Raw genomic sequence first — 12,004 nt, 5'->3', positions numbered from 1 at the left:
ACAGTAGGACAGTGTTTCAGAGGCACACAGTAGGACAGTGTTTCAGAGGCACACAGTAGGACAGTGCTTCAGATGCACACAGTAGAGTAGCGCTTCAAATGCTCACGGTAGTTCTTTAGAACTCTGGGTTGTTTGCTTCTTAGTTCCTTCAGATTTTTCTAGAATACCTGGTCACATAGGGTGGCCTTGACCACTCTGGAACACGTTGATGCAGGGCGAGTGAGCTAGAGAGAGACCAGGTTTATTTGCTCCCGGGCAGAGGGAGCTGCCGCGTGGAGCGTGGACTAGACCTCAGCCCCTGCCACCCTTCATCCACACACCGTAAAGTATACCGCATTTAAAAGCTGGAGTTCCCCTCGTCTATGTGGGTGACTTTTCAGAGAAGACTCCTAAAGTTTGTTCTTGTGAGTGTCTGACTGCGTCTATTTACTTTGATTGGAAGGATAAAAAGCCCAAAGAACAAGAGAAAAGGGGAGATTTTCTTCATCGTCCGTTTTCCAAGAAGCCGGACAAGAGCCTGCCCTCGCACAAACAACCCTCGGCCTCCCTCATCACCCAGATCCAGAACACCAAAGCCCTCCTCAAAGACCGCAAGGCCTCCAAGGCGGGCTTTCCCGACAAAGGTGGGTCAGCTCTGCGGTCCTGCTCCCTGCCGGTGCTTGTGAAGGCTCAGGACAGAGGTGACTGTGCCTTCGGGATGGTACCATTGGCACATCTAAGCCAATGGGACCTGGGGGCCAATTGGTGGGGTGTTGAGCACTTGTGGAGACAGAGGTGGGCACATGTATAGTGGAAACAGAGATGAGAGTACACAGTGCTATAGATATGAAGAAGCGGGCGTTGAGATGTGGCAGCAAGTTGTCAGGGTAGCGGGACTCTGGAAGAAGAACTGAGGTGCATAGAACCGTAGAGGAGGAAATTAGGGAGACTGCTGTTGGAGCAGAGGCTGGGGTGTGGGGTACGGAGGGGTTAGAGGCTGGGGTGCGGGGTATGGAGGGAGCAGAGGCTGGGGTGTGGGGTACAGAGGGGGCAGAGGCTGGGGTGCATGGTGCAGAGGGGGCAGAGGCTGGGGTACGGGGTATGGAGGAAGCAGAGGCTGGGGTGTGGGGTACAGAGGGGGCAGAGGCTGGTGTGCATGGTACAGAGGGGGCAGAGGCTGGGGTGCATGGTACAGAGGGGGCAGAGGCTGGGGTGCATGGTACAGAGGGGGCAGAGGCTGGGGTGCGGGGTATGGAGGGAGCAGAGGCTGGTGTGCATGGTACAGAGGGGGCAGAGGCTGGGGTGTGGGGTACGGAGGGAGCAGGGGCTGGGGTGCAGGGTACGGAGGGAGCAGGGGCTGGGGTGAGGGGTATGGAGGGAGCAGAGGCTGGGGTGCGGGGTACCGAGGGAATGGATGCTGGGGTGCGGGACTGTAGGAGTGGAGATCAGGTAGATAATTGTGATATGAGAGTCTGGGGGCTCGTGGCCTGTAGGAGCAGAGATTTGGTTGCATGGTATTGTGAGACCAGAGGCGAGGGTATAAGGTATTGCAGAAGAAGATTTAGGGCATAGGACTAGAGGCTGATGTGCAGGCTGAGAGATCGGGCGGTACACATCATGTTCTGGGACCAGAATGAATACGTGAGATCACAGGATCAACGGGGTAGGTAGATAGGAGCAGGAGGTGGAGCTGGAGGGTGAGATCTTATTAGAGCTTTGCTTAGAAACGGTCCCATGAGGCATTCAACTGTGGCTGCTGTGTCTGGGTTCTGGAGTGGCGGTAGGGTTCTCAGACCCAAGTTCAAGTCCCAGTTGTTGGGGGCTGAAGGCTTTCACTGAGTCCCTTAGTTGTAATTGCCACTGATTGCTGAACCTACTAAGTAGAGTAAAGTGTTCTGATTCAGAATCCAGTCCATTGTTGATAACTGATACAGGTGAGGCTCCTTCCAAGTTGTCACAGGTTTGAGACACATGGGAGAAACACCCCTAGGGAGGGAGACATGGAAGCTGGGGGTGTCCTAACGTGGAATCTTCAGATGGGACTGCTCCCATATTATAGGCTGGTTGCAGCGGTTTTATTATTTATTTATAGAGGTTGCAGCATCTGAGGTTCACAGAGGGCTGTGGTCATCTGAGGTTAACTCAGGCTTGTTGCTTTGCTTAGCATGACTCCGGGGTGGCGGCTAACATCCCGTTATTGCTCAGAGTAGCCTGTCTTGGTACATAAACACAGCAGACCTCACAGAGGAAGCAATGCTCACGAGCCAGTCAGAGCACTGACAGTATTAGCCATTAAAGAAAACTTACTTCTTTCTGCTGTCGCGTCTCAGGCATGTGTTGCCCGAGGAGATTTATTTCTGCGTCTGAGCATTTATTTATGTGGGCAGGGGAGATTCTCAGTGGCCTCGACTGCTCCTGAAATCACCCCCACTGGGCAGCAGCTTGCTCCTGCAGCTGGTCGCGCTGATGAAGCCCATAAAATGTTATGCACTGAGAAGAGCCTGAGACAGAGCTTATTCTGCATGAACTTGGCTGTATTCCCCCACTTGTCAAGCCTCTTGGGGTTTTCCATCTCTTTCCTAGTAGAGTTCACAAACCTGGATTCTGGTCTATGCCAACTCAAGAGGGAAGGTCTGGGCACTGGCTGATTGCCTTTGCTACATATTGCTACTTATTTCTGTTTGAAGGTGAGGAGGCTGCATTGTGTTCAAAACCACCTTGGAAAAGGAGAGACATCTGCAGCCTGGATGAACCCGGAAACCCTCGCACTAAGGGGATGAGGCAGTCTTCAAAGGCTATTTATGTTCCTAGAGTGGCCAACTTCATGGCCAGGTGGAGGTTGCCAGAGTGCAGGGAAGAGACAAGAAGGGTGGACGAGTGTGTAATGGCAACGTTATTTCTGTAGGGTGAAACAGCTGTGTATACTTTGCCGAACTGTAGACAAAAATAAACTAAGTTGAAGAACTTTCTGTTACACATTTCTTTTTTAACCATGATAAACTTAACAAGAAAGTTGGGGGACACAAGTCCTTCCAGGGTCAACAGTCAAGGAGCCAGATGTGTGGGTGTTCAGTATGTCAGATTCTGCGTACCTCCAAGCTTTAATGGGTGTTCTGTTGAGCAGGTAAACCTCTTGTTCAAAGGACTCTTGGTAGCGTCAGGAATTTTCAGTTATCAAGGAGCAGTAGATGTTAGATTGGGCTTCGGGGCTAGCCTCTGTTCGCCTATACTCTGGAAGGACTTCTGGGTTCCTGCGGGATGTCAGGGGCTCTGGTTGACGCCTCCTCTAACTATCCCAGGTCCTTGGTTTCCTGCCTTGCACCAAGTTGCTATCTCAGTTAAGCTGGGGACGACACAGGCAAAATGGCCGTGTAAGTCTTTCCTGAAACGATTTTCATGGTCTTGTTTTCTGGTATGCAGATTCCTTCGGTTGCCGCAATCTTTTCCGCAAAACCTCCGATTCCAATTGTGTGGCTTCTTCTTCCATGGAATTCATCCCTGTCCCGCCTCCCAGGACACCCAGGATTGTAAAGAAACTAGAGCCACACCAGTCAGGGCCAGGAAGTGCCAGCATCCTCCCCAAGGAAGAGCCGCTGCTGCTGGATATGGTGCGCTCCTTTGAGTCTGTGGATCGCGAGGACCACATAGAACTGGTGTCCCCTTCCCACCATTATAGGATCCTGAACTCACCTGTGAGCTTGGCTCGTAGGAATTCTGGTGACAGGACACTCTCTCCAGGGCTACTGTCCGGAAGCACGTCACCTCTCCAAACTCCACTGCATTCCACGCTGGTCTCTTTTGGCCATGAAGAGAAGAACAGCTCCCCGAAAGAAGAGGGCGTGTGTTCCCCTCCTCCGGTTCCCAGCAATGGCCTCACACAGCCTCTGGGGAGCCCCAACTGTGTGAAAAGCAGGGGAAGGTTCCCCATGATGGGTATTGGACAGATGCTGAGGAAGCGACACCAGAGTCTGCAGCCTTCTTCAGAGAGGTCCCTGGAGGCCAGCATGTCCCCACTGCAGCCCACAGCCCCCTCCAGCCTCTCCTTTGACATGGCTGATGGTGTCAAGGGCCAGTGTTAACACGGGATGACAAGATTCGTGGTCTTTGAGAATAGCAATGGAACAGAGCTCCACACATACATCAGGGCATGAGCAGTCAACCTCTCAAGAGCATCCTTCATCCCTGCCTCACAATGTCCCAAGCTCGGACCAGTTGTAATCCACAGACTCAAAGCCTGCACACCCAGCCCAGCCTCACTTAGGGATCATCTGAGATGCTGAAAATCAGAAGGGCCAGCTGTAGGGGCCATCCATTCCAGTTTGAGACCCTCTTTCCTACAACCCCTCATCCAGCCCTCTCCAGTATCCCCCAGCTGGGCTCAGAGCTGAAAGCCACACCTCCATCGCTGGACCACTCTCAGTTCCAGGTCGGTAGGAGGCCTTCCTTCCCTCTGCTACATGTGTGCCTCTCAGACTGCTCTGTCCAGTGACCAGTCACGGACTCACAGGGACCATACCACTCCAAGGACGTCCACCCAGCCTAGGGATTCCACAGAGGGAAACGGGAGAGCAGGAGTGTTGAGTCACACTGCCGGACCCCAGGAACCCCAGAGGAAGATGGGATAGAGCCTCAGACAAAGATGGAACCCAATAGTGAGATCCCACGTGGACCATGAAGACTAAAAACCTACAATGTTTTCTCTAATTTGTCTTTTTTTCCCTTTTTTTAATTTGTTTGATTGAAACTTGCTGAGGATTGAAAGAACTTGTCCAAAGAAATCTTTCTTTATATGATGCTATTAAAATTGAAGTAACTTTTTTTTTTAAGGAGTCAGGGTCTCCATTAAATAGCCCAGGCTGACTTTAAAGTCTTCATCCTCCTGCCTCAGCTTTCAAAGTGCTCGAATGGCAAGTGTATACCCCTGTGTCTGTCTCAAAATAGCAACTTTTTAAAAAAGACCTCAGTGACCAGATAGGAAGAGCTTCTCCCAAATTCATGTTTTCCTGAGAGGCTGCAGCTTCACTCAGGGGGCCAAAAAGCTGACCCGGGTAGTGATGGCAGTAACGTTAGACAGTGGTGGCCTGCATGAGGGACAGCAGCCTGGCCATCCTGTGTTTGTCCTGTGGCAGCAGCAGAAGGCATAGAACACAGCTCCGGGTGGTTCTGGAGAAAGAGAAGGGGTTCTCGAGGGAGAGTCGAGATGACCGCAAGAAGGCGGCACGCGCTGTGCAGTGCTATCTCGGCTGCAGCTGGAGCTTAGCTATGCTGGGGCTGGGAGCAGGCTCGCCCACTGGGAGCACGTTCACGGAGTTTGTCCCCAAGGAAAGCGGGGTCCCCCAAACAGGCTCTCGGTCCACGTTGTCTTCTGCACCTTTCTCCTCCAGGATTGAACCAAAGATGCGTTTCTGGTTTCGTGGCTGTGACACCCTCGTGTCTCTTGTGGAAGCTGGTGTTGTCGAATCCTGTCCAGCTGGCACTTGATGGGGACTGTCTCCTTGTGGATCCTGGTCCTTAGTGGGGGACTGCTCAGTCCTGGGCAGCTTTGTAAGGAGGAGAAGGACCGGCACAAGTCCGGTTACAGTCGGTTTAGGAGATGAGTTATGGAATAGCCCAGAATCTTCGCTCTTTGTCTATTTCAGATGTGATCAGAGACCACATGTAGTAGGCATGTAGTCAGGTTCGTCATCTCAGTCCACTGATTGTAAAGTGGGCTAATTTCTTTAACGTCACAAAGCCAGCCTTGGCCAGGGAAGGTTGAGACGCAGCATCACTGTCTCTCATTTGCCAGTGGTGGCTTCCCTTGGCCTCCCTCAGCTCTGACAGGGCAAGAAGAACACACACATTTGGCTGACCCTGGAAGCAAGATGCTCTAGTTCTTGCTGAACTTGGCAAGACCTGGGCTGCTTAATCCCAGGGAAGGGCTCCCCCACTCCCTCGGGACCATTAAGGAGGTCGGTCTCCTCCCAGCAGCTTCCAGAGCTTAAGGCTGAAACAGAGCTCCAGAAGCCGAGGGAAGAGAAGACTTCTGCAGATGCTGAATTGGCGTCGTGTGCTTGAGTCTGACGGCTGAAGAATCCTTTCTGAAGCATCTAACTGCCAACTGTAACCGCCTGGCTCTGCCAGTTGGCAGGATGTATACCTGTGTGCCGTGCCCCCTTTTCTGTAGCCCCTTATGTCTCTTTCTGGCTGTTTGCTTTCCTCCCACGTGTGCGTTTGTGTGTGCCTGTGTCGGTGTTAGCTCATGGAGAAAGTGTTTCCCATTCAGCGAACGCTTCAAGAAAGGTGTCGGATGCACAACTAGCTGCCTGCGTTGCCAGGGGTAACAGACTCGGAACTCAGGTGTGTGGTGAGCCCCGTGGGAGAGCGCGGAGGGGAAACTAGCTGCGTTCTGCAGTGTGTCTACACCTGACAGACAAATCTATGAAGCCAAGTGAAAGAAGAATGTTGAGTTCTTTGTTGTTCTATTATATTTATATGGAAAACTTGACTACCCTTTTGTTAAGTACAGGGTGTATTGTCTGTTTGGCCCATGACTGTCCTTCATGATTTCAGTCAGCCTGTGGCTACTGATGGGAATGACCGAACTGTCACTGTGTGAAGTCCAGGAGGAAGAGTCCATTTTAGCTGTACAGTTTGGCCATGAGTAAGGACTGTATTTATGTCACCATTATTGACTATATGTACTTTTATAATGGCTGTGAAATACACTTTTTCCTCACTATGGCTGCTTCTTTATTTACTGCTCTTAAAACATTGAGTGTGTGGTACAGAATACCACCGTTCACTTAAAGCTCTTGGTACAGATATGAGCGGGGATGGAGAGGTGGGGGACTCAGGGGCACTTTCTGTTCTAGTAGCCCCTGGTTAATTTCACCTGCAGTGAGTGTTTATGAAGGTTGAGATGGCTGGTGGACTGACTGACAGCTCAAGGTGACACAGCGTATTTTTCACATCGATCAGTCAGGGTTTCCCAGGGAGAATCACAGAAGGATGGCCGTGAGTCTTGCTTCTGGCCTTTGTCCTTGTTTCCGGTCCCGGGTCAGGGATGTGATGGGGGTAGGAGGACATTTGCTGTATGGATTGTCCTAGTCAAGACACCATTCGTAACTGTTCACAGGGCATTTTCGGTAGGTGCCACCATCCTTAAATCCCACAGGAACTACAGGCTCAGCAGGTCACATGGCTACGAAACAGGCAGGGGCTCCTGTTGCTACTGCACAGGCTCGTTCTGAAGTTAGAGATAAAGGAGCAGGTGTGTGGTTTTGATGGTTTATTGTAAGAATCTCACCATTTCAGAGCAGGAAGGAACCCAGGATTCTCTAGTGCAGCCTTAGCCTCCTCCCTCCTCCCTTCCCCTTCCTTTTCTTCCCCTCCTCTTCTTCCTCTTTCTTCCACTGCTTTTATTTCTTGTCTTCATCTTCAAGGTCATCCAGGCTTGCTGCCGTGAAGTCATAATCCTCCTGCCTCAGCCTTCCTAGAACTCATAGATGCACTGCCACCATATCCAGCTATCACGGTCCTGCCTTGGCCTTCCGAGGGCTGAGATTACAGATGTGCACCACAGTGCACAGATTTGCACCACCACATGTGGTGACCCCAGGCTTTTTCAAGATAATGTCCCAGAGTTCCCAGGTGAACAGGCGGCCATGTGCTGAGAGGGAACTTGAGGGCAAATCAAGCTGTCCCTGCAGCAGGCACTTCTGAGGTTCCCAGGAGGCACTGTCTGGGCATTCTTAAGTCACTCTCAGAACAGCATATAGCTGAGGAACAGCAGATTGTTAGGCCTCGGACCTTACTACACGCCACTGATTGCTGATGCTCCACAGATAGACCCCCCCCCCCCTTTTTAATACTCTTGCTTTCTTCTGAATCTGATGTAAAAGAAGCCCCTTGTAATCTCCGGGGGTTTGTGGGGCTAAACCAGTCGAACATTTACACAGGGACGTATCACAAAGTGAGACAAATTTGGAAAGACTGCAAGACTGACTCTTTCTTCGAGCTGGGTCTAGACAGCCTCTTGGTTCCCCTATTTGTTGTCTGTGTGCCACAGACACACTGAGAATAATTCAGAGCAGTGCTGGGAGTGGGTTCCATTTGATGTCATCACTTTTCCCTGAAAGAAGTGTGTTTCCTGAGTGGCAAGTGAGCGTATTATCTATAGCAGCCCCTTTGCTCAAGGGAGCTTCTCGGACATCTGGTTCCAAATGCAAACGGGGGTGGGTACATATTTGTACTTCTTTGCTACAGACATGTTTGCACAGCACGCTCTTCTAGGATTCGGTATTTGTGGGCACACAGGAGCGGTGGGGGAGGGTGGCCAGGAGGCGTGACTCTGCCACTCACCTTCCCCAGATGCTGCATCGGATATGTCGCACGTGCAATGAGCTGTCTGGGGGAATCCCATCTGGGAGTGTAGACCAGCTAGATACAGAGCAAACTGGGACCAACCGGAGTCAACCAGCTTATGATGAAAGGGGGCCCAGGGCAGAGAGAACTCCACCAGGAACCAGATTTACTGATGAAGACATAGATGGTGCTGACTTACAGGCTGGAACCATGTGCCTTCCCTACTTAGAAGATGGCCTATGTTGAAAGCAAAGGCCTTAACTTCTGTTCAAGTCTGTAACATATTTAAGCTTCATGCAATAACAAAATTCAAATTTTTTTTGAGACATCTCACCACAGACAGCTGACAAGGGGCAGATGGCAGTCTTGTGTTGGGAGCAAACTTTTCATCCTGAATTGGACAGAGGTTCACCAGAGTCCTCCCCTCTAGCAGCCCGTGTGCGGGATCCTTTGGACTTTCCTGCCTATCAACAAATCCCAGATCCTGATGATCTCAGCAAAGATGTGTTCCCTACACAAATCCTAGTGAAACTCAAAGACCACCACAGAAGAGAGTAAACTATTTTAAGAGCCAGAGGTTGGGGAGGACCCAAGATGGGCACAGACCAGCATCTTCTCAGCATGACTGGACCACTTAGTAGGGTTACAAACAGGACTGTGGGTGACTCATACCACCCAAAAGTCCCCTGAGTGACTTTGGACAGCCATCCTACCCCAGTTGTTTACGTCTCTAGTGCAGTGATTGGGGCCTTGGGGAGGGTCCTTAAGAGGATTTGCAAAAGCCTTGGGGGTCTCATGACCTCTCTTCTCCTCAAGGAGGGAATGTTCACCAGTGTATCTCATGTGGGTCCTAGGCAGATTATCAGCCAGTCTGCTTCAAGATGGCAGTAGTCATGTCCAACCTAGAAGAAACAGCTATCTCATATTCCCTTGGCTGATTTTGATGGTATATGCCACTGGAGAGATTAAAGCAGGAAAGATTGCACCGAGACCAGCCTGGGCTACAGAGTGAGAGGCTCTATCGGTAAATATCACTGAAATCGGACAAGCGTCACTCCATTGTTATGCAGTAATGGCAGCTATCGGTAATCAAAGTATTATCTTCTCTTTGTGTTTGTATGTGCAAGAGCTCATGCAGGTGCATGGAGCCAGAGGGCAACCTTGTCTGTCACTCTTTAGTGCTCTCCATCTGTATTTTGAGATGAGATTGTTCATGGACCTTTCCCAGTAGCGAGGCTGGCTGACCTGAGAGCCCTGCGGAGTGTGTGTGTGTGTGTGTGTGTGTGTGTGTGTGTGTTTGGGCGTGCCCAGCACTGGAATTACAAGCGTGTGCCATCACATCCAGGTTTTTGTTTACTATTTTTGTTGCTGTTGTTTTCAACATGGGTTCTGGGGGATGGAACTGAGAGGTCTTCACGCATACCAGGCAAGCAATCTAGCAAATGAGCTATTGGACCAGCCCAATGGTTATTTTTGCTAAAGAAAGGGACCACATTGGTAAATTCTAATCTCATTTGTGAAGAGCATGTTAGGGTGATTTGTGTCCTCTTCAAATTCATGCTGAAGCCCTTAGTGCCTCAGAATGTGACACCTTTAGAAACAAATTAAAATGAGGCCATTGGGGTGAGACCTGATCGCCTCCCAAGAGGGACAGCAGACAGGAAAGTTCCTGTGAGGACGGGAGAAGCAAGGAGGCTGGCCTCAAAGCACCTCAGATCCGGACTTGGGGGACAGTAGATGGCTGTTGTGGAAGCCACCTAGTCCGGAGTGAGCTTTTGTTTGTTGGTTTGTTTTATTTTTTAAGAGGTGCCCTACAGGCTAACATGGAGAGAGAGCCATAGAGTAATGTTTAAATAATAATATTCTACAAATCTTGTGACTTTTGTCCCGTCTGCTGTGCTCATTTATGCTTTCCCTTGCCGTGAAATGACTTCCAGAAAGTCCGAGAATAAAACTTCTACCTCTTCCATGCGTTTCCAGTGTGCTCAGCTAAATAAAAAAAAAATCCCCCCCTTATACAGAGATCTGCCAACTTTTTCTATAAAAGACCACCATATTTTCAGTTCAGAGGATTATCTTTCTTTGTTCTGGTTTGGCTTTTAAACAACAATAACAACAACAGCAACAAACTAACAGAAATGTCCTTTTAATTGGTCCCTTTTCACAAGGATCTGAGATATTAAATCCATTTTATCTGGTGAATATACAAAACCAGACCACAGTTGACTTTCAGCCCTCAGGACGTAGTTGGCCGAGCCTTGATTTTGTCTCCACTGTCAAGTGTCATATTTTCTTTTTTCTTTCTTCTTTTTTCTTTTGTTTGTTTTTTCAAGACAGGATTTTTCGATGTAGTTCTGACTGTCCTGGAACTCCCTCTGTAGACCAGTCTGGTCTTGGACCCACACAGATCTGCCTATCTCTGCCTCCCCAGTGCTGGGATTAAAGGCATGTGCCACCACCACCTGGAAATATGCCATATTTTCTGTGTCATAGATATGTTCAAGGTCCAGAGAAAGAAGGTAGGAGAAAGGAAAGAAAGGAGGGAGGGAGGGAGGGAGGGAGGGAGGGAAGGAGGGAGGGAGAGAGCAGACAGAGAGACAGAGAGAGACAGACAGACACACACACAGAGCATTCCCTTCGTCATGCTCAGACTGGTTGTATTCTCAGAAGGGTCAGTGCATGCTAACTTACAGTGATTTAACCTGATGGGAAGCAGAGGTCAGGGCAGACTCTGACTTTTCAGACTATTGTTCTTTGTTTTGCTTTGGGATTAGTCCACTTTCCATGACTCTAACCAAGTGCCTAAGGCTGTATAACTTTATTTAAAAAGTTTATTTAGCTCAGAGTTCTGGTCCCAAAGTGAGACGACCTTACTGGCGGCTGCAGAACATTACCTGCTGAGAGATGCGGAACAGATGTGTGTGTCAATGCTTGGGCCTTTCTTTCCTACAGAGCCACTAGTGCTCAGTAGTGGAATTCCATCTTCATGACCTCATGGAGTCGCCATCAGCTCCCAGAGTGCCTCTTCTAAACATTTCCATACTCGTAACACCTCACAATGGGGATTAAATTTCAATGTGTGAATCCTTTAGGGGCACACACCCAAGCCACACACAAACCACAGCGGATGTGCAGGGTCCTTTGCCATCACGAATGCAGCAATGCTTGGGTCCAGCCTGCTGATGCCAGCCGTTGAGTAACCCACTCTGGGATCCTTTCCTGTCTCCTCTGTGAAGAGGGGAACATTGCCCCCGTCATCAAGGTCCTTCCACTTTAAGCCATTTCCCATTTCTCTTTTGCGAAAGGGAGCGCTTACTCAAGATCTAAATGGAGGACCAATGTGAAGCTGTCTGACACTCCTGGACTAGTCACGGCCATTGTTCCAACTGGATGACGTGGGGCCACGGGCTGGATAAGTATCCCTGCCTCTGAAAGACAAATTGTGTCTGAGTCAGAACTCCAAATAGCCCATTCAAGTGTCCTTCCCACCCACGGCCACTTCAATTACATGAGCCATTCTCTCTCTCAGATTGGCCATCCCAGAGATTCACAGCGACCTTGGAATTGACCTGTCTCCCGGCTCCAGTCCTCGGAGTGTGAAGCGACACCAGGAAACACAGATTCTCAGGATGAGCACAGGGCAGCTGCTTGAAGTGTAGTTCTTATAACAGCTGATTTC

At 50.0% G+C, this 12,004-nt stretch overlaps 1 protein-coding gene across 1 annotated transcript in view; it reads left to right on the top strand.

Moving 5' to 3' along the window:
* Positions 1-6,665, top strand: part of Hunk (hormonally up-regulated Neu-associated kinase) — a 111,780-nt gene extending 105,115 nt beyond the window's left edge. Inside the window, exons 10-11 of the mRNA XM_057765653.1 lie at positions 443-623; positions 3,400-6,665. Coding sequence (XP_057621636.1) covers positions 443-623; positions 3,400-4,058 — 840 coding nt within the window. The 3' untranslated portion in view covers positions 4,059-6,665. The remainder of the gene's footprint in view (positions 1-442; positions 624-3,399) is intronic.
* The last annotated feature ends 5,339 nt before the right edge of the window (positions 6,666-12,004 follow it).

This window comes from Chionomys nivalis, chromosome 3 (assembly GCF_950005125.1).
Source record: "Chionomys nivalis chromosome 3, mChiNiv1.1, whole genome shotgun sequence".
In the NCBI taxonomy this organism is placed as follows: Eukaryota; Metazoa; Chordata; class Mammalia; order Rodentia; family Cricetidae; genus Chionomys; species Chionomys nivalis.
Note: the sequence above shows the minus strand (reverse complement) of the source record. Positions and strands in the feature narration are given on the sequence as shown.